This window comes from Grammomys surdaster, unplaced genomic scaffold (assembly GCF_004785775.1).
Source record: "Grammomys surdaster isolate TR1022 unplaced genomic scaffold, NIH_TR_1.0 396, whole genome shotgun sequence".
Classification (NCBI taxonomy): Eukaryota; Metazoa; Chordata; class Mammalia; order Rodentia; family Muridae; genus Grammomys; species Grammomys surdaster.
In genome coordinates this window covers 422,934-442,904 of record NW_021604815.1, presented here as the reverse complement: position 1 = coordinate 442,904, position 19,971 = coordinate 422,934, and the positions used below count along the sequence as shown (strand labels likewise).

Here is a 19,971-nt window from a genome sequence, read left to right as displayed (position 1 = left end):
AGCCCCTGCCTAGAATCCATCAAGAATAGGTAGGGGTGTGGTTCAGAGGCAAAGCACTTGCTAATATAAGGTCCTGGTTTCCATCCCTAGTCCCAACAAAAATTAAAACCTAAAAGAAGCCCTAAGTCAGTCAGTGAGAAATGCTGCAGCCACACAGATAAAGAGCTCAGCAGTTTCCTAAAAGGTGGTATCAGCCTAACTGTCCATCAACAGATGAACAGACCAACAAGATGTGACATCCACACAACAGAATGTATTTTTTTTTCTCTTACAACAGCTGGGCATGGTGTCTCACATTTGTAATCACTGAACTTGTGAGGCCGAGGCAGACAATCACTATGATTTTGAGTCTTGCCAGGGCTATACAGGGAGCTCCAGGTCAGACTGGGTTATAGTGTCTCAAAAGATAGAGAAAAGAAGAAGAAGAAGAAGAAGAAGAAGAAGAAGAAGAAGAAGAAGAAGAGGAGGAGGAGGAGGAGGAGGAGGAGGAGGAGGAGGAGGAGGAGGAGGAGGAAGAGGAAGAGGAAGAGGAAGAGGAAGAAGAAAGAAAGATTAAAAAACCAAGAGAACTTGCCCTGAAGGAGGCAAGGTGTGATGGCGCATGCCTTTAAACCCAGTGCTCAGAAGATAAAGGCAAGTGGATCTCTGTGAGTTCGAGGCCAGCCTAGTCTACATAGCAAGTTCCAGGACAGCCAAGTCTACATAGAAAAACCTTGTCTTGAAGTGTGTGTGTGTGTGTGGGGGGGAGTCAGGAGGAAGCTGGTGGGATGGCTCAGTGGGTAGGGCTGTTTGCAGTGTAAGCCCGCAGACCTCAGTTCAATCCCTGGATCTTCCCTCTGACTCCACACAGCCTCACCATCACATACACACGGTAACAGACGCTGTAAAAAGAGAATGAGGCTCTGGTGGACGTGTGGATGGATCTCGGAACAAACGATTTCTAAAAAGGCCAAATGTTACACAATTCCGTTTTCTCCTTTTTTTGATGAAATGTCCAGAACAAGTGAATCCACAGAGACAGAAAGTAGGTTAGTATTTGCGTGAGGCTGGGGGCAGGGTGTGCAGGCGAAGGGATGGGTGGTGTCTGAGAGCGTGCGGGGGTTGGGGGGGGGTTGGGGTTTCTCTCTGAGACGGTAAAGATGATCTAAAACTGACCGGGTAGGTGTTGCCTAAGTCGGAGCACACGAGCACAGGCGCTCGCGGTCTGTGAGTTGTAGCCACGCGAAACTGTTTACCTGAAAGGATATGCATCAAGCCTGGTCTGCCCTCCTCTGCTTCCTGTCATGGTTCTCGCTCCCCTAGAGTCATGGCCGGGTCTCCCCACAGCCCTCAGACCCCACAGATCTGTATGCCTTGCCCTGGTTCCCTCACCGCATGGTTCAGACAGGTTGTACTCCTTCCGCAGGACCTTTGCACATGCCGCCCCGCTGTCCGAACCCTCTTTCCTTTATACGCAGGGCTCCTCCCCCCATCCTTTGTCTACCTCCAGGGACTAGTGTGTCAGAAAGCAAGAGTCTCACTGTTAACCTCACCACCCCATGGTCCCTAGTACCGACATTTCTGGTTCAAAAACATTTCTGGAAAATGTGTGAAAAGTGATACCTTTAGGCTTGAGACGGTGACCAGGACCCACCCTCTACTGTCGGGTGTGGGTGTTCGTGGCTCCTGGGTCTCCCATTTCAACCTCTCCTATAAAACTTGCTGCTTCAGCAGCTTCCCCTCCCCCACCCTGGCTGTCACCATCCTGAGTCCTTACAGACGGGAACTGAAGCACTAACTAATAAAAAATGAGTGTCTTGCCCCAAAGCTGTAAGAGAGTGGGACAGAGATGGCTACATCCAGGAATTATGGAGAAACCACGAGGTCCCTGCTGGCTGTCCCAGTGCTACCAGTCACGGAACTATTTCCTCTGGTCAGGACCGGCGCCATCACGAAACAGAGTTCCAGAAGGCCTTTATCCATGAAATATACAGAACGGTACAGTGATGGCTAGGGCTGTGCTAATGGTGGCAGTCGCTAACGGTCCCTCACTGAAGGGTGGGAAGGGGAGAGTCACTCGCCGCCCACCCCACCCCCGCCTGTCTCCACAGCTGGCCGGGAGCTGGGACTCTAGCAACCCAGCATTCATGACTCACTGCCCACTCTGGGTGGAGCAGCTGTTTTTGAGTCACTCAACGATCCTGTAAGTAACTTCCTGCCCTGTTCCTATAATTAACTCTAATCATCCCATTCTTTCGCCAAGCTGGACCAGGATCGATCATTTCCTTGGTCTGTTAGTGTCCTACCTATCTGGACTGATAGATGTTTTATTTATTTATTTTTCCTGTTTTGAGATAAGGTCTCGTATAGCCCAGGCTGGCCAGGAACTTGCTGGGTACCTGAGGATAGCTCTGATGCACTTACCTCCACCTCCTTGGTGCTGGGATTACAGCCTGTAACATTATGCCTGACTCCACCCCTCACTCCCCCATTTTAAGACAGGCTCTTCTGTAGCCCAGGCTGGCCTCAAATTCACTATATAACTGAGGATAGCCTTGAACTCCTGATCCTCCTGCCTCTACCTTCCAAGTGTTGGGATCACAGATGTGCACGAACACATCCAGTTCAAATAGATTTTATTACTATTATTATTTTTTTTTCATTTTCAAGATAGGGTTTCTCTGTGTAGCCCTGGCTCTCCTGAAACTTACTCTGTAGACCAGGCTGGCCTTGAACTTACAGAGATCTTCCTGCCTCTGTCTCCCAAGTGCTGGAGTTAAAAGTGTGTGTCACCATAGTCCAGAGCGAAACAGACATTTCTTTATATCGTGCAGCGCCCGGAGCCGGAGTGCCCTCGTACCTGGTATTTGTTGGTGGAGTTGAAGGGAATCTCGGCCACTTTCTTGTTTCGTTCACGCATCAGCTTTACGGACCCGGAAGACAGCTCAATGCACTTAAGCAGGGCAGACTCGGAGGCATCACCGGCCACGTCCCTCTGCGGCAGGAGAGAGCCAGGTCAGTCAGCACTGCAGAGTGCGGAGGTGGGATGCAGGGTTGGGGTGGGCAGGCAGCTGGACCCACCTTGAGTACAGGGATGTTGTCCTGCCCGCCCTTGAAGACGGCACGGTTGCAGAGGCCGGCGATGTGGGACAGGGCCACCCAGGTGTGTGAGCTCTTGTCGAAAGAGGTCCCTGTAAGGAGTCACGTGTGAGACCTAGAGACCGCAGGGACAGGGTGCCCCAGTCTCCGCCCAGATACTCCAGTCTCCGCCCAGAGCCACCACGGACCGGACTGATCCTCAGTGGTGTCGGCCTCGTGGATCTGGTTGTCAAACCACATGTGGGCGACGGTCATGCGGTTCTGGGTGAGGGTGCCGGTCTTGTCGGAGCAGATGGTGGATGTGGAGCCCAGAGTCTCCACCGCCTCCAGGTTCTTCACCAGGCAGTTCTTGCGAGCCATGCGCTTGGCAGTCAGTGTCAGACACACCTGAAGGACGGGAAAGGACAGGGGAATTGCACAGATGTCCGCAGCTCAGCTGCCTGGCCTCGGCGCAAATCACAGGGTGCACCCAGGGCTGGGGAATGACTGTTCAGTAGCAATGTTGTTGGCTCAGGGGTTGAACAATAGACAGACTCAGATGTGGCCCCCAAACACACGGTAGAATGTTCTCGGAGGCTCAGTGATTAAGAGCTTGATTCCCAGCACCAAACCAGGCAATTCCGGGGTATCTGATACCTCTCTAACCACACCCCCAAATAAGTAACAATTAACATTAAGAACATAAAATTGTTTTTTTTTTTTTTAAAGATTAGTGTCTTTAAAACGAAAAAAAGAAAAAACAGCAGTGTCTACCACAGCAGGAAGAGTAAACTGGGGACTCGGATGGAATACTATCTACTAATGAAAAAGAGTAAGTTATTGCTGTCTACAAGCACACGAATGGAACTCAGTAAAACAACATTCAGTTAAAAAGAGCCTGAGGGGGGCTGGAGAGATGGCTCAGCGGTTAAGAGCACTGACTGCTCCTCACTGAGTTCAATTCCCAGCAACCACATGGTGGCTCACAACCATCTGTAACAATATCTGATGTCCTCTTGTGGGATGTCTGAAGACAGCTACATTGTACTTACATATAATAAATAAATAAAAATTTAAAAAAGAATAAAATATTATATTAAAAGCAAAAAAAGAGAGAGAGAGAGGAAAAAAAAGAGGGAGGGAAGGACAGAAGGGCCATATTTAAACAAAGCACTCACTACGTGTCTGGGGTGGGGACGATGATTGGGTACGGGGGTGGGGTGGGGAGTGGAGCATTACTTTATTCTAAAAAATGGAACAAATGGGCTGGCGAGATGGCTCAGTGACTAAGAGTGCTTGCTGCCAAGCCTGGTGACCAGAGCCCAAGACCCATGTGGTGGAAGGAGACAAAGTTGTCTGCTGACCTCCACACGGGGACCATGGTGGGCATACACAAACATACACCGCGTGCCGCCATGCCCGGCCACACAAACGTAACAAAGGAAAGCTTATCAGTTCACTTTGCCCTGAGTGGGTGCATCCTAACTTTGGGGGTTGAATTAAAAGGCACTGGGGCAGGGGCTGGGCAGACAGCTCAGTGGTTAAGAACACCCGTTGCTCTTGCAGAGGACACAGGTTCGGTTCTCCACACCCATGTGGTGGCTCACAACTGTCTATCACTCCAGTTCCAGGGGATCCAGTGCTCTCTTCTGACCTCCGGGGCATCGGGTGTTTGCATGGTGCATATACACACATGCTGGCAAAACACTCATACACATAAAATAAAGTGATTTTTTAAATAAATAAATAAATAAATAAAGTGCCGGTCAAGGTGGTGCATGCCTTTAATCCCAGCACTTGGGAGGCAGGTAGATCTCTGAGAGTTCGAAGCCAGGTTGTTTTACAAAGAGAGTTCCAGGATAGCCAAAGCTACACTGAGAAACCCTGTCTTGAAAAACCAAAATAAAATAAAATAAAAGTAAGAAGATAAAACAGTGATGGCGGCAAGAGGCTGGAGAGACGGCTCAGCAGGAAGAGAGCTTGCTGGTCTTTATAGAGCACCTGGGTTCTGTTCCTAACATCTACGTGGTGATTCAACGTTTGTAAACTCCAGTTCCAGGGCATCTGACACACCCACAGACCCAGGGACCAGACCCCCATCTCCCTCCCTCAGACCTGGGGGTTACCCCCAACTCCTCTCCCTTGAGGTTCAGCCTTACCGTGACAGTAGCCAGCAGCCCCTCTGGGACATTAGCCACAATGATGCCAATGAGGAAGATGACAGCCTCAAGCCAGGTGTATCCCAGAATGAGGGAGAGGATGAAGAAGGAGACGCCCAGGAACACGGCCACACCAGTGATGAGCTGGATGAAATGTTCGATCTCAATGGCGATGGGCGTTTTGCCCACCTCCAGGCCCGAGGCCAGGGTGGCAATGCGGCCCATGACGGTGCGATCACCTGTGGCTACCACCACACCCCGAGCGGTGCCTGCAGGACCAAAGAGAGAGGCTCGGGCCTGCTGGGACTCAGAAAGCTTTGGGTACCCCACCTCCTGAGCCACATCTCTGGTTTTGTGGCCTTGGGGTTCCCTCCCCTTCACCTTCCACGCAGTTGGTGGAAAAGAAGGTGATGTTCCGAGTCTCCAGGGGGTTGTCGTGTGTGCAGTCCGGGGAGCGGGTCTGGGGCTCAGATTCGCCAGTCAGAGAGGAGTTATCCACCTGCGGATGGAGCAGCAAGTTATGTTCAGCACAAGGGCCAGGATCAGAGAGCAAGGAAACGGGTGGGGGTGGGGGTGGGGCTTGGAGTCAAGCCTGTCTTAGGAAGAAAAAAGGCAGGGGAGCCCTGTTTGGCCTGAGGCATCTGGGAAATTGGAGGCAGGATGTTGAAAGAGAGTAGGCAGGAACAGGACCTTTGGCCCAGGTCAAAAATCCCTCAGAATTTATGTGGGATGGGCCTGGGCCTAGACTACTAGATCTAAAGGAAGACTAGGGCCTGGACCCCTCAGTCTGAAGGAAAAGGCCTGGGCCTGAACCCCTGGGTCTGAGGGAGGAGGGCTGGGCCTGAGCTCCTGGATCTGAGGGAGGAAGGCAGGTCCTGGACTCCGGGGTCTGAGAGAAGAGGACTGGGCCTGGACCCCTCAGTCTGAAGGAAAAGGCCTGGGCCTGAACCCCTAGGTCTGAGGGAGGAAGCCTGGGCCTGAACCTCTAGGTCTGAGGGAGGAAGGCAGATCCTGGACCCCCTGGGTCTGAGAGAGGAGGGCTGGGCCTGAACCCCTGGGTCTGAGGGAGGAGGGCTTGGCCTGGACCCCTGGGTCTGAGGGAGGAGGGCTGGGTCTGAACCCCTGGATCTAAGGGAGGAGGGCTAGGCCTGTACCCCTGGGTCTGAGGGAGTTAGGTTGGTGCCTAGAACTCTGGGTCTGTCTATAGGAGACATTCAGGGATTATTTTTTCTCCTTATTCTTCAGAGAAGAGAAGCAGAGCTAGAAGCAGAGGCATTGCCTCACCTTGCAGCCATGGGCCGAGATGATGCGCAGGTCAGCTGGCACCCGGTCGCCACCCTTGATCTCTACCAGGTCCCCAACCACTACCTCCTCTGCGTTCACCTGCATCTTCTCACCTTCCCGGATCACAAGGGCTTGCTGCGTGTGGGATACAGAACAGTCACCTCTCAAACTCCCTCTGCCCAGGAGGGAGTCCCCAGGCACAGCCCACCTGGCCACTTCCTTCTGTCTGTTTGTCAAGCCTTCTTTACCTGGGGAACCATGTTCTTGAAGGACTCCATGATCTTAGAACTCTTGGCTTCTTGGTAGTAGGAGAAGCAGCCTGTGATGATCACCACAGCAGCCAGCACTATGCCCAGGTACAGCTGTGGGGACATGCCAGGACAGGGCATTACAGCGGCCATACACACTCCCCACCTGCCTCCATCCTGGGGTCACTGGAGTCTTCAAGGGAGCTTTGTGAATAGGTCTGTGTCCTTGACCTGTGTGCCTCTATCTGCCTGCTTGTACGCCTGAAGGCCTCGCCTTGCATTTATAAGAATATGTGTTTGAGTGTATTTGTTAGCCTGTCTTTTTGTGTTTATTTGTATTTTAATTAATTTATTTCTATACTTATTTATTTCCAGATAGGGTTTCTCTGGGTAATCCTGCCTGTTCTGGAACTCACTAATCCAGGATGACCTTGAACCCACAGAGATCTGTCTGCCTCTGCCTCCTCAGTGCTGGGATTAAAGGCAGGTGCCACCGCCACAGGGCTCTGACCTTAAATTTTGGATCCTCCTGGGTTAGCCTCTCTGACCCAGTGAGTGACTCTGGCCTGACAGGTGTGCACCATGCTTGGCTCTGTGGATACTGTGTTTGTCCAAACCGCACCTGCGTGTGTGTGTGTGTGTGTGTGTGTGTGTGTGTGTGTGTAAGTATGACTATATCTGTATGAGGTGAGTCTCAGAACCTGTAACCTCCTATTGTGACTCCAGGCTCACTCCTTGTGTACACGTGAAGACATCTGTGCGGTTGTGTGAGGATCCGTGTCCACAGATGTGAGGATTGCCAGCCTTGTCTCCTCTGTGGGGCAGATGATCACCCCCTCTCGCCATTTGTCAGGCTGTGACCACCTGGTGGCACCTGTCTCCAGTGCTGCTGAGGTCAGAGACCCTTAGACCCAAACTCCAACCTACTCTCTTTTTAGTCAGGGTCTCATGTAGCTCAGTCGACCTTAAACTCTGATCCTCCTGCCTCAGCCTCCCCAGTGCTTGCACAACAGGCTTACACCACCAAGCCCAGGCAGTCTTGTCTGGTGCTGGGGAGCAAAGCCATGCTCAGTAACTGCTCTAGCATGTGAATGACAGTCTTTCTTTTTCTGTTTTATAACTAAACATTAGGTGTACATGCATTCTTTTGTGTAAACAAGGTTGTGTGCATGTGCATGTATGCACGTGCGTGTGTGCACGCACCACGGCACACTTGTGGAAGTCAGATGACACTTGGTATCGGTCTTCACCATCCACTTTGTTTGAGAGAGAGCACTTTGGGTTTTGTTTCTCTAAAGATCTATTTATACATATGTATGAGTATTTTGCCTATGTACATTTGCACATCATGGCACCTGTCACCATAGAGTCCAGAAGGGGCACTGGACCTAACCCCTGGTTATGGATAGATGGATGGTGGCCAGCGACCACGTGGGTCTTGGGAACTGAACCCAGGTCCTCTGGTAGGCAAGTTCTTTTAGTCACTGAGCCATCTCTCCAGCCCCATGGCATTCTCTCTCTCTCTCTCTCTCTCTCTCTCTCTCTCTCTCTCTCTCTCTCTCTCTCTCTCTCAGGCAGGCTGACCTGTGAGCTTCCAAGAATTCTCCTGTCTTTGCGTGTCTTCCTACAGAAACCCTGGTGTTACAAATACAGGTCAGCGTGTCCCACTTTGCGTGGGTGCTGGGGATTTAAGCGCAGGCCTTCCTGGTTGTACAGCAAGTGCCTTATTGATTAAGCCATTTCCCTAGCTAACATTTTTTGAGATAGCATTCTGCTATGTAGCCTAGGCTGGACTCGAACTCATGGTCTTCCTGCCTCAGTTCCCTGTGTGAGGGGATAACAGTCATGTGCCACCACGCGTCCTCTATGAATGCAGAGAACTGAGCCTAGGTTCTCAAGAAAGCTTGAGAAATAAATACCCGACTGTTGAGCCATACCCAGCTGTCTTAGGCTGCAGGGAGCTGCAGTTGCTTTATTTTTGACCTCGTTTTCTCAAAGGCAATTGTGACTGTCGGATGATGGGAGGTGGGGAGTCTAGACAGAGCCCTGTGGCTGTGGGTGTGTTCCTCAATGTGTGGGACTTTACACAGACAGGCCAGGGCAGTGGGGCACACTCACATTGTCACGGGAAGGGTCGTCCTCAGTCCCTGCCTGGATGCCATAGGCCAGGAAGCAAAGGATTGCCCCGATCCACAGCAGGATGGAGAAGCCACCAAATAGCTGTCGGCAGAACTTGACCCATTCTGGGGTGGTGGGCGGTGGTGTGAGGGCGTTAGGCCCATCCCGGGCTAGGATCTCCTGGGCTTTACTGTGTGTCAGACCCTTTAGAAGACATGGGGCTCATAGAGAAACCTTCCCTGAGAAACCCTGACACCCCACATCAAAACCAGAACCCACAAGTACCCAGAACCCTCCTCCCTCAGACCCAGCCCCCAACGTCAGCCCCTGGCTCCGCCCATCCTCACCTGCACGCAGTCCGTATTGTATTTCCGGCAGACCTCTTCTACTGACATCTTGTGCTCTGTCTGAAGGGTGGTTTGGGGGAGATTGTGAGACACAGGTTCTCCGGGCAGGCGGGACTATTCTGGGATGGCACTAGCAAAGGGGGTGGCACTTACCATAGCCACTTCCTTCTTGAGGTCATCCAGGTCCCGGCGCTCTTTGGCCTTGCTCTTCTTGGGCGAGCTCTTGTCATCTTTTTTGTCCTGCGAGGTGGCGACACGGTAGCTGTCAGAACCACCAGACTGCGGGCGAGAAGGGGTTCCAGAGCGACACCGGCCCTGCGTGCCCCGGCTCTCATCTTGGGCTGGCCTCTGCATCTCTAGACTGGGGTTATCTCTATACTCTCAAGGACTCACTGAGTCTGGCTCCAGGTGTCTCTGGGACTCACGGTCCCTGTCTGTCTCTCTTTCCTCGTGTTTGTCTCTCCCTTTTGCCATTTTATTTTTTTTTTAAAAATTGATTGATTGATTGTGTGTGTGTTTGTGCACGCGCACACACTATAGTGCATGTGTGAGGTCAGAGAATAGCCTTTCACTGTGTGCTTGGGGTCAAGAGCAGGTTATCAGGCTAGGAAGGAAACCCCTTTGCTCACTGAGCCTACTCTCTGGCCCATTTATTATTATTAATTATTATTATTATTATAAATGGGCTTTTATTTTTTAGCCAGGGGTCTCCCAGAAATCACTATGAATCGCAGATGAGAACTCATGACACTCTTCCTGCCTCAACCTCCCAAGTACTGGGATTATGACCATGAATTACCATGCCTGGCTTGCGTGTGTGCGTGTGTGTGTGTGAGTGTGTGTATTCACCTTTGAGACAAAGTCCCATATAGTCTAAGCTGACCTTGACCTCCCTACGTAGTCAAGGCTAAAACTTGAATTTCTGATGCTCCTGCCTCCACCTCTGCAGGGCTGGGATTACAGGCCTGCGTTGCCACGAACTGTTTACAGCAGTGCTAGCGACTGACTGACAGAATCCAGAGCTCTGTGTAAGGCAGGCAGGGATGCTGCCCACTGAGCTGCCCTCCCAGCATTCCCTGTGTCTTCTCTCCTTGGGCCTCTTGAACTTTCCTGATTTTGTGGCTAACTCTCCTTCTCATTTGCTCCGCCTCTCCAGGTCTGTATTTCTTATTTGCCAGCTCGTCTGTCTCTCTTTCCCTCCACACCTCGCCGAGGTCCATGGCTCATCTGGACAGTTCCGCTTTATGTCTCCTCTTCTTTGATGCTGTGTCGTCTCTGTCTCTATGGCTCTGCCTCATCTCTCTTTAGTCCCTGGCTCTCCCTGTCCCTGAGTCTCTGGGGTCCTCTCTTTCTCAGTCTTCTGGGATTGCAGATCCTCTCTGAGGGCCTGTGTTGTCTGTTGTCTTGCTCTGTCTGGGCATTGCTGTTGTCATCTCTTGAGGGTATTTCCTGAGGTCACTGTCTAGTTCTCGCCTGTGTCCCCCCTCTTCTCTGGGTTGTCTGTCTCGTTCTACATCTTTCTCTTTGTCACTCACTCTCTCTCTCTCTCTGCTGCTATCTTGTTCTGGAGTCTTTCTCTCTCCCTCCCTTTATGTTTTATATGTCTTTGTCTCACTCTAGAGTCTTCTCTCGTTCTCAGACATTCTATCTGTCTGTCTATCTATCTAGTTATCTATCTATTTATCTATCAATTTATCTATCTATCTGTCTGTCTATCTATCTACCTATCTCTAGCAGCTGTCTCATCATATAGAACAAGCTAGTATCAAGTTCCTGATGTTCTTCCTCATGCCTCTTAAATGTCTTGCTGCCAGACATGAGTAGGACGCCCAGCTCTGTGTCTGTGTGTCTGTCTCTCCCTGTTCTACTTATTTCTCTCTTCCTGCCTTTGGTACCCGTCTTTCCAGTGCAAGGTCTCCGTGGAGGTCACTGCCTGTCTCTCCAGCATAGCTCTTTGTTTGACCTGTCTCCTACACTGTGGATGTCTCAAGGGACTCAGCGGATCTTGAGAGACTCCCCTCCCCACTGCACGCACAGGCAAGGCAAATCACAAACGGAAAGGGCACTCCAGATGACAGCTGGACAAAGGCTCTCCAGTGGGAGGCAGTGTGCCACCTCTAGTCATTCCCAAGGGACTTCATGAACAAGATGTGAGCCTGACTTCTCTTCTGCAGACAGCTATGTACTGCACACAGTCTCGAACAGGGGACGGGCATGCTCTACCCTTGAGGAGCAAGCAGGAAGTGGGAGGGGATAGAACAAGAAAAAAAGCCTTAGGCCTGGACTGAGTTCCCATTTGGTGGCCTGGGCAGACAGGAGCATGGTGTCCGAGGCTGGCAGGAGGGTAGGCTGAGGCTGAATGCTGACAGAGGGATGCTGACAGATCCTGCAGGCCCAGGCCAAGCTGGGATCGGAGGCTCAGTGCAGCTCAGCGCTAATCTCCTTGTGACCTTGCAGCAGCCAGACCTGCCTGCTGTCTGCCCCCAGACCCAGGGCTGGCTTCGGAGTCTAGGGAAGGACTGAAGCCCTAGGAGGCTGGGAACAGGAATGCCAAGGAGGAGTGTGCAGCCGGGAAGCTGGGAGCTTGGCCCCAGGCCAGCCCTGCAGCAGTACCGCGTCTCAGAAAAGGAGGCACAGAGACTTGGGGACAAGAGAGTGGCTGATCCTCCATCCTGAACTACAGGGTGGTGTGTCAGCCCCTGCAGTGGAGGCAGGCATGTGGAGAGGTGTGAAGGCAGCCGGTCTTGAGGTCAGGGGGGAGACGTGAGCAGAAGAGGCAGGGTGAGAGAGATAGGGTCTGACAGGAATACGGGAATTGGCTGCCCTGTCCCTGAATCACTGGGAACTGCAATGTAAGTCTCTATGAGAAATACTGGGCTGGACTTCTGAGCCTGACACAGAAGGTCTGCGGCCAAGACACATCAGCATGAGGGAGGAGGCTGGGCCTGGCCTCCTGAGTCTGAGGGAATGGGTTGAGGGCCTGAACCCTCATATCTGAGAAGGGACACCTCATATCTGACGGGAAGATAGTAGCACCCATGTCCTCAGGGACCAAGCCTCAGCTCCTTCTTGCCCTTGCCATGAACAACTGCCCCTAGGGGTGGCTTCCGTCTGTTGGCATGAGGAACTGAGGCTTTCCCAGGGAAGACAGGAAGCTCAGATGGCCGCACTGCAGGGTGGGAGCACCTCTAAGGGTGGGGGCTCTGCCTGGCTCATTGCAGCCTGCCTCTGCAGCTCCTAGCCATTTTCTGTGACGTGCTGTCCGTCGCCTCTGCACCTCCCCACCCTCATCTCCGGGTACCTGTAACTGTCTTTTCTAAACACCCCTACCTTGACCTCCTCCTCTGACCTCGGGCTCTTCATTCCATCACTCAGGTATCTTGTGTTTATTTGTTTGTTTGTTTATTTGGTTTCTGGATAGAAGCACCTTTCTTTCAGTTTCTTGTTTTGTCTCTGTGTCTTTCCACATCTGTTCCCCATCTCAGTCTCTCTTTGTCTCCATGTCTTGTCCCTTTCTTTGGTTTTCCGGTGTCTCTTTCTGTTTCTGCCTTGTTTGTCCCACATCTAAATTCTTTCCCTTGCTTCCCATCCCTGTTTCTCTATCTAAGACCCCCCCTTTCCCAAAGCACTGTGCCCTCTCTTCTCCCCCTCCAACCGTCTGTATCCCCCACCTTCATTCCACTTACCTGAAAGCCATCACTGGCTCTCACCTCCCCCTTTCTCCCCTAACCCTCCCCCATCTTGTTCTCCCTCCCCTCCCCCTCACCCACCCCAACCCACAGATCTGCTGCTCCATCCCCCATCTTCATCCGTAGGCCCTTCATCCGCCATCTTTCTCCCCATCGGTCATGTTCCCTTTTGGCTCCCCATTCTGACCCCGTTCTCTTTACACGGGGAGGGGGGAGTCCCCCATCCATCCACTTCCTTCCCTGACAGCCCTCCCCAAGTCCCACCCCAGACACACAGGGAGGAGTCCAGAGCTGCAGCAGGGGTCAAGTGGTCGGTCAAGGAAGGAGGCTGCATCTGCTGGAGAGATGCACAGACAGAGAAGGACACACGGACACGGAGGCAAGGACACAGCAGGCATGCAGGCTCACTCCCCCCACCCCCACCCCCACACGGCTGTGCTCGCACACCCTCAGCCAGGCACTTGTCTGTCAGCCATCTCTTGCTCCTCCCCCTCTTCCCAGCCCTCATGTCTCTACCCCCCACCCCCCAGATTAGGGGCTGCGAAAACTCTGCAGCCCCAGGTCGGTCACTGCGGGTCACCCTTATCCAGGTCTGGAAGGAGAAAGAGAGGTCATCTTATGTCTATCCCATAACCTGTGTCTGCCTCCATTGGACCAGGGGAGGGGATAGGGTCTTGGTGCCCCCTAAATACACTAGCACAGCTCTCAGACACACCCAGACAGGTTGCGGGCTCTTAGATGGGGGGGGGCACAGATGGCTATAGACCCCGCTGTTAGGGCTGCATGAAGCCAGAAGCACGCGCACGCGCATTCGCCCTCAAGCAATTGCACTCATGCCACCACACTCACGCAAGGGGCACACGAGCAACCGCACAAGGTCAAACCGAGATGCTAAGGGCCAGCCCTCCGCCCCCGTGGACAAAGCCACCAACATGCGCCACAGACCCCCCTTCGACTCAGTAGCCCACTCTCCCAGCCACACGAACTGGTGAGGTCAGCCGGCCCCCGGGTCCCCTCAGACTGGACCCCAGGGCTCAGGAGTGCGGGAGCCCTCCAACTCCCTCACACAACCAAAGTCACTGGACCCACAATGTCACACACACAGCGTCCAGCCGACCCCTGCACCTACCCCCATCTTGGCGGCTCCGCGGGAAGAGCGGCGGACAGGCTGATGAGCGGTGGCCGCAGGACGGGCTCAGGCGCGGGCTCGGGCTGGGGGCCTCTGCAGCGCCCGCGCCGCGGTGGGAGCGTGCGTCTGTCGGTCCGTGGGTCCCACCGCACAGAGGCTGCGGCGGCCGGGGCCTCCGCCTCCTCATATGCCCGTGCCCGCGGGGGGGAGGTGGCTCCGGCCAATCAGGAGCAGCACTGAGCAGACGGACAGCTTGAGGCCCGGCCCCCAGTACTGCAGCTGTACTCCCCCTTCCCCCTCACCGCTCCAACCTTGTTTCTGCAAAGTGGCAGCACCGCCACGAAGCTGAGCACGGTGGGGGGGTGGGGATCCCGGATACCCCCCGGGTGGAGACCCAGAGCCCCCCAATATAAGGAGGGACCTTAGGGACCGAGGCTTTGCGGGTAGAAGCACCCTGGAATCTCCCTCCTAGGAGTGGGGTGGACACAGGGTGGGAGGAAAGCCCCAGTGAGCCGCAGGATGCAGGGCCCCAGAGACCACCATCTTGCAGAAGGTAGAGGGGAGCCCAGGAGTCTGTGTTTGACATTGTTCAGGAAGATAGTGCGTTATGAGGAGACTGGTGGAGGGGTGCTGCGGAGGTGGGAGGGGGGTCGTAGGGTCCTCTGCACTGTGTCCCCATGACTGAACTACCTAAGACATACCACCACACACGGCACAAAGGAGACACAAGAAAGCCAGAAGAACACACCAGGAGGCCCTGGAAATGCCCCTACCACAGTTTGGTGCCACTGTCACCTCCACATACACCGTCAAAGGCTCTGAACGGCATCCCAGTCACACACACACACACACACACACACACACCATGATCCTTCAACCAGTGGCTCAAACACCAGCAGAAGGGGAATCCATGAAGATCTCACACCCATCACATCACAACAGAACCCCAGTCACGACGCGGAAGTGCTGTGGAGAGCCCACGCCCTCAGAACACCACCTCACAGACGCCCATCACACACTGCGCCACCACTGACCTTGCACCATCTCACACAGAGAGCCAAGAGGTTGCTTCACTTAACACTATTGCGCAAGCACAGAACCCACATTTCCTCCAGACACCCACAGAGACCTCTGTGACCACTGGTGCACAAACATACCATCAAACACACTTGCACATACCCCGGTGTGTCAGGGCATGAGAAAAGGCTCACGGTACAAACAGGCCAAATGACTGCTGTGAATGACAGGCAAAAATGTGCACACACTCACACATAACAGTCATTCAGAATAAGCCATGGAGCACTATCTCACACATCCCACACCACTGCACTGTCATGTATGAGTTTGTTGCACCTCCAAACATATCCCCAAATCCCTACCCACATACAGCACCCACATCCTGGTGTGTGGATAAAAGGTGGCACTTGTGCCCGCCTCCCACTCTTCCACGCTCTCAGTCTTGCCTCATACACATAGCACCCACTAACCTCCATGCCAGAGCCTGAGGAGTCAGAGTCTCCCATGCCCACTCTGACACCACTTTGCTCAGGGCAACATTTCAGACTCTCCCTGGGGATGCTGGTAGAACACAGGGGTGGGGAAAGAGGACTCTGGCCAGGGGCAGGGAGCTGGGTGTGCAGGGCTAGGTTTTGGTGCATGTTAAGATTAAGAATCTGATGGTCATGGTGGAACATGCTTTTAATCTCAACACCCAAAAAGCACAGACTGGCAGATCTTTATGAGTTCAAAGCCAACCAGGTCTGCACAGCCAGCACCAAGACAACCAGGAAATACATAGTGAGACTTTGTTCAAAAACGGGTTTGGGAATTAAGATGATCCTGACTTCAAGAGGACATGGGAAAGAAGAGGCAGAGACAGAGCAATAGCCTTGGGCAGGAATAGAGATGGTGCCAACTGGAAGGAGGAAGGGGGCTTCCCCCGCATCTAGAGCTTTATCACAATCCTGTTCTCTGGTCCGTTCCCATTCCTCCTGCTGTCCCTTGTTGCCATGGAAACAGGGAGGCTGACTCTGCAGCAAAGGAAGTTGGGCAGATCCGGCTTGTTGCCATGGAGATGAGGAAAGGAGGAGGAACCCCACCTTTGAGCTCAGGTGCATGTCTCTCAGACACCCCTTCCTCAAGTCTGTTCCTTACCGCTGGGATGGAGGCATTTTACCAACATTTATTTATTTATCCTTTCCTTCTCTCAAGACGTAATAAGCCTGAAGGTCTGTGCCTGGTCCACAGAGGACAGGTTAGAGATGCAGGTTAGGCTGGGGGTTGGTGGGGGGTGGTGGAGGGTCCTAGATCTCAGGAGATACATGCTCTTCCTGCCTTCCAACTGGGTTGGAGGTCCCACCCCAGACAGGCTCAGGCTCCTTCATGTAATTCTTCCTTAGACACCAGGCTGGCTAGACTGATGACTGGTGCATCATGCTCCCAGTGCGAGGCGCTGCAGAAGTGGGGGTGGGGAGGGGAGAGAAGACTTTAGAAGGTCACAGGGATGGAGGAGGGCGGAAGAGCTCAGTGAGAGAAAGAAGGAGAGAGAGAAGAGAGATGGACAGGAGCCACCCCAGACAGATAGAGAATTAGCACGAGAGATTTGCAAAGGCAGAGATGAAAAGCCAGAGACTGTAGCATGCATGTTCAGTGAGGGGGACAGAGACACGGGGCACCTTAGAGAGCTGGGCAGAGGATAGGTTTGCCATATGTACAGAGAAAGAGGAGAAATTCGGTGCGTTCGAAAATAGAGAAGAGCACAAAGAGAGAGTGCAAACAGAAAAATCCGCAATGAAAGCCATTTCAACGGCATCCAGCCCCAGGACCGGGTGATTAATCAGTCTCTTTGAGATATGGAGACAGCAAAGATGCTGGGGCTGGCCTGGGATGACACACACAACAAAAGTATGAGATACAGAAGCGGCCAAGTGGAGACAGAGGACACCGCACGAAGCAGCCTGACATGGGAGGGGGACCGGGGGGAACCCTGGGGCGTGTCCTTCTGCTGGGGGACCACGGAAGGCTGACCCTGGGTTTCTGTGCGCCAGGCAAGCACAGGCAGCGGGGTGCTGAACGGACAGCTCCCGAGTCCTTGTAAAGGCTGAAGGGCGGCTTCGCCAGCAGCCGGTTCTTGAGGTGGTCTTCTTCATCCTTAGGGTCCCCTCGGGTCTTCCTTTAGCTTTCTATGACTTCCTGTGTGTAACCTTAACTCCCTGTGCCCTTTCCCTTTCCTGTTTCATTTGAGTCTCGCCCCCAGGAATGTGTCCCCTTCTGCAATCTCTTTGCCTCTCAGAGCCTCTCTGTCCGCCCTCTTCTCGCCTCTCACTCTTTCCAGCCCTCACCCATTCTGTCCGCATCAAGATCTTTTTCCTCTTCTCTACACGTCTGCTTCTTCCCCACCCCCGCTGCATCTCTCTCCCTTTTCTGCTCGGCCTCATTCTGGCTCCGGCTGTGTGACCTTCAGTCGTCCTTTCTCCACAGAAACCTCCAGAGTGGTGAGGAAGGCGGGGACAGAAGGCAGACCCACCCTTCTCTCTGCTCAACTGGCCTTCAGTCCCCTTCCCTCCCCTCCTTCCCCGTTCCTCACTTGAGGGCTAGTCACTCTCGAAGGTGACTTCACAGGGGTCATACACGGGATCCCCAAGTTGTCAGTGCACTCTCCCAGTCCCACATGGCCACTATAGGTGCCACCTCAAGCTTCAACAGGACCGTTTCCAGGCTCTCCCATCCCCCAGACCCATCTGGTTTTATTCTTTCGAGTCTTTCCTCCCAGTTACTCCGCCTTTCCAGATCCTGCATCTCTCCATCTGTCTCAGGGTCTCTGTCGCAGCCTCCTTCTGTCCTGAGAGAAGGTCAACGGAGAGGGGGCGGCTGCTAGGACCTGAGCTGACCTGCATGCAGCGGGCATTGCGCAAGGTGGCGAGTGTGCAAATCTCTCGCTATTCTGCACAGACACCCAGAGTCTAAAACCGCCCATTGACTTCCCATCCTCAGAAAATAAAACCCGGGGAGTCCCAGTTTTGGGTTTTGTTCTTTTTTTATTCCAACAGGGACTGAGATGTGGCAGGGGGAGTTATAGGGGCCCAAGAGACCCTCTCCCTGGGGGCGTCTCATAGAAATTCTGAGGTTTCTCCCCCCAAAAAAGAGAGAGAAAGAGAGAAGAGAGGGGCACCAGGGGACACCCACATGTCCAGAGGCCCTCCCCACCTCCAGAAGTGTGGAGAGCTGTGTCAAGTCTTGGGGCATCTGGGTAGTCCCAGGTTGGGGTCCTCCCCGCGGACCGCTTTCCAACTCCGGGAGCGGCCCCCACAGTCCACGGCCCTTAGAGTCCTCGGTCTCTGCGCTCCTCCCGCTCGTGGGGCGGGATGGAATGCGGGCGTCCACGACACCCTCGCTTGAGTCCACTAGGAGGCGCAGGCCTGCTCCGGAGCCGGGCTCGGACTTCACCAGGAACTGAAGGCAAAATCGCGGCGTTCTGTCCGCCTGGGGCGCATTGCGTCCCTGCAGTCAGTCGGGGCGCACGCCCAGCCCCGTCCACTGTCATTCGTGCTCGGTCAGCTCGCGGGGTCCGGTGGGGCCTGGCCGCGGCCGAGGGGGACTAGTGGCTTCGGCTGGGGTGCCCAGGCCACGCGGGGGCGCCCCGGCTCCCGAAGCTCGCAGCGCCTGAATGCGCCTGCACTCCTGGCAGACGCGCACGTGCGTGCAGGGCGTGGGAACCTGGGGCCGGGGTCCCCCAGGAGGCCCGGGGTCGTCCAGGAGGCGCTGCGGACCCCCGTGCGCGCCCGCGTCCCCGCCCGCGCCGGCCGAGTAGAGCTTGCCGTTGCTGAGTCGCATCTCGCGGACTGCGCGCAGCGACAGCAGGGCCCGGCTCGGGCCGCCAGGGCGCCGGCGCCGGCGGGAACGCGAGGTCTTTCGGCAAGACACGGCGTGGCGCAGTTCCTGCAGCATCTCCTGGCACACCGAAACCTGGGGGCGGCGGGACGGTCACTGCGAGGCCTGCCGCGTCCTCCCTTCCCGCCCCCACCGCCTTTCTGCATCTTCTGCACCTCTCCCCTCCACATCCCACCCCCTCCACCCCTCCCAATTCTGTTCCTTCAGTCAAGGCTTTCATTTCCTGTTCCTCACCCCCCACCATCTCCTTGTATCCCTCTCTCCATCCTGGCTCCATCTTCGGTTTGTTTGTCCCTGAATCTGCCTTTTACTTTCTGACTCTTGTCATTCCAAACAATATATTCTGACTGCCCATAACCACTCCACACACCATTTCTGCCCCCATACTATTACCAGGCATATTTACTGAGTGCCAGGCACCTGAGTTATAGCAAAGAATAAAACAGAAGTCTTAGAACGTGTGGTATAGGTCAGTGGTAAAGGGCTTGCCCAAAACGTCTACGGTTCTGGGTTCCATCCACAGGAATGAAAGGGGGGGACCAAAAACAAAACAAAACCAACCAAACTAACCAAACAAACAAACAAAGTAAAAACTGCTCAGCCCTCCTCAAGTACGCAGAGACAGAAAATAACAAACATAAAGATTCTGTCAGGTAAGTGCTGCGGAAAGAAATAACACAGGTAGAGTGTGGGTGGGCAGGGTGCTGTCTCTGAGGCAGGGCAGATGAGGAAGTCCTGAGACCTTCATGTAAAGGGTGAGCCCCATGAGAAAAGACCTGGGAGACAGTATTCTAGGTCGAAATCCAGTGCAAAGGTACTGAGGTGAAGCCTGGCTTGGGAGGAATGAAGAGAGAAGGAAATGAGGCCGGAGGGGCGGAGACCGGCTGGGTAAGGCCATTAGACCACCACAAGGTTTTTGGTTTACTCCAGGGTCCAACAGGAGCCACTGGAGAACTGAAGTAGAGGGCTGCTGGCTTTGGACGGATCGCTTGAGCTGTGCTGAGAACTAACTGGAGGGAGACCAAGGTGAGCGGGGGGGGGGGGGGGGGG

General features: G+C 53.9%; 2 protein-coding genes across 2 annotated transcripts in view; both read right to left on the bottom strand.

Moving 5' to 3' along the window:
* Atp1a3 (ATPase Na+/K+ transporting subunit alpha 3) overlaps nt 1-9,443 on the bottom strand; it is a 22,788-nt gene extending 13,345 nt beyond the window's left edge. The window contains exons 1-10 of the mRNA XM_028781319.1: nt 9,367-9,443; nt 9,214-9,273; nt 8,867-9,070; nt 6,749-6,862; nt 6,501-6,635; nt 5,598-5,715; nt 5,217-5,485; nt 3,267-3,465; nt 3,061-3,170; nt 2,840-2,974 (exon numbers count right to left, since the gene is read on the bottom strand). Coding sequence (XP_028637152.1) covers nt 2,840-2,974; nt 3,061-3,170; nt 3,267-3,465; nt 5,217-5,485; nt 5,598-5,715; nt 6,501-6,635; nt 6,749-6,862; nt 8,867-9,070; nt 9,214-9,273; nt 9,367-9,369 — 1,347 coding nt within the window. The 5' untranslated portion in view covers nt 9,370-9,443. The remainder of the gene's footprint in view (nt 1-2,839; nt 2,975-3,060; nt 3,171-3,266; nt 3,466-5,216; nt 5,486-5,597; nt 5,716-6,500; nt 6,636-6,748; nt 6,863-8,866; nt 9,071-9,213; nt 9,274-9,366) is intronic.
* Nucleotides 9,444-18,048: 8,605 nt separating this feature from the next.
* Nucleotides 18,049-19,971, bottom strand: part of Grik5 (glutamate ionotropic receptor kainate type subunit 5) — a 62,874-nt gene continuing 60,951 nt past the window's right edge. Inside the window, exon 20 of the mRNA XM_028781299.1 lies at nt 18,049-18,996. Coding sequence (XP_028637132.1) covers nt 18,571-18,996 — 426 coding nt within the window. The 3' untranslated portion in view covers nt 18,049-18,570. The remainder of the gene's footprint in view (nt 18,997-19,971) is intronic.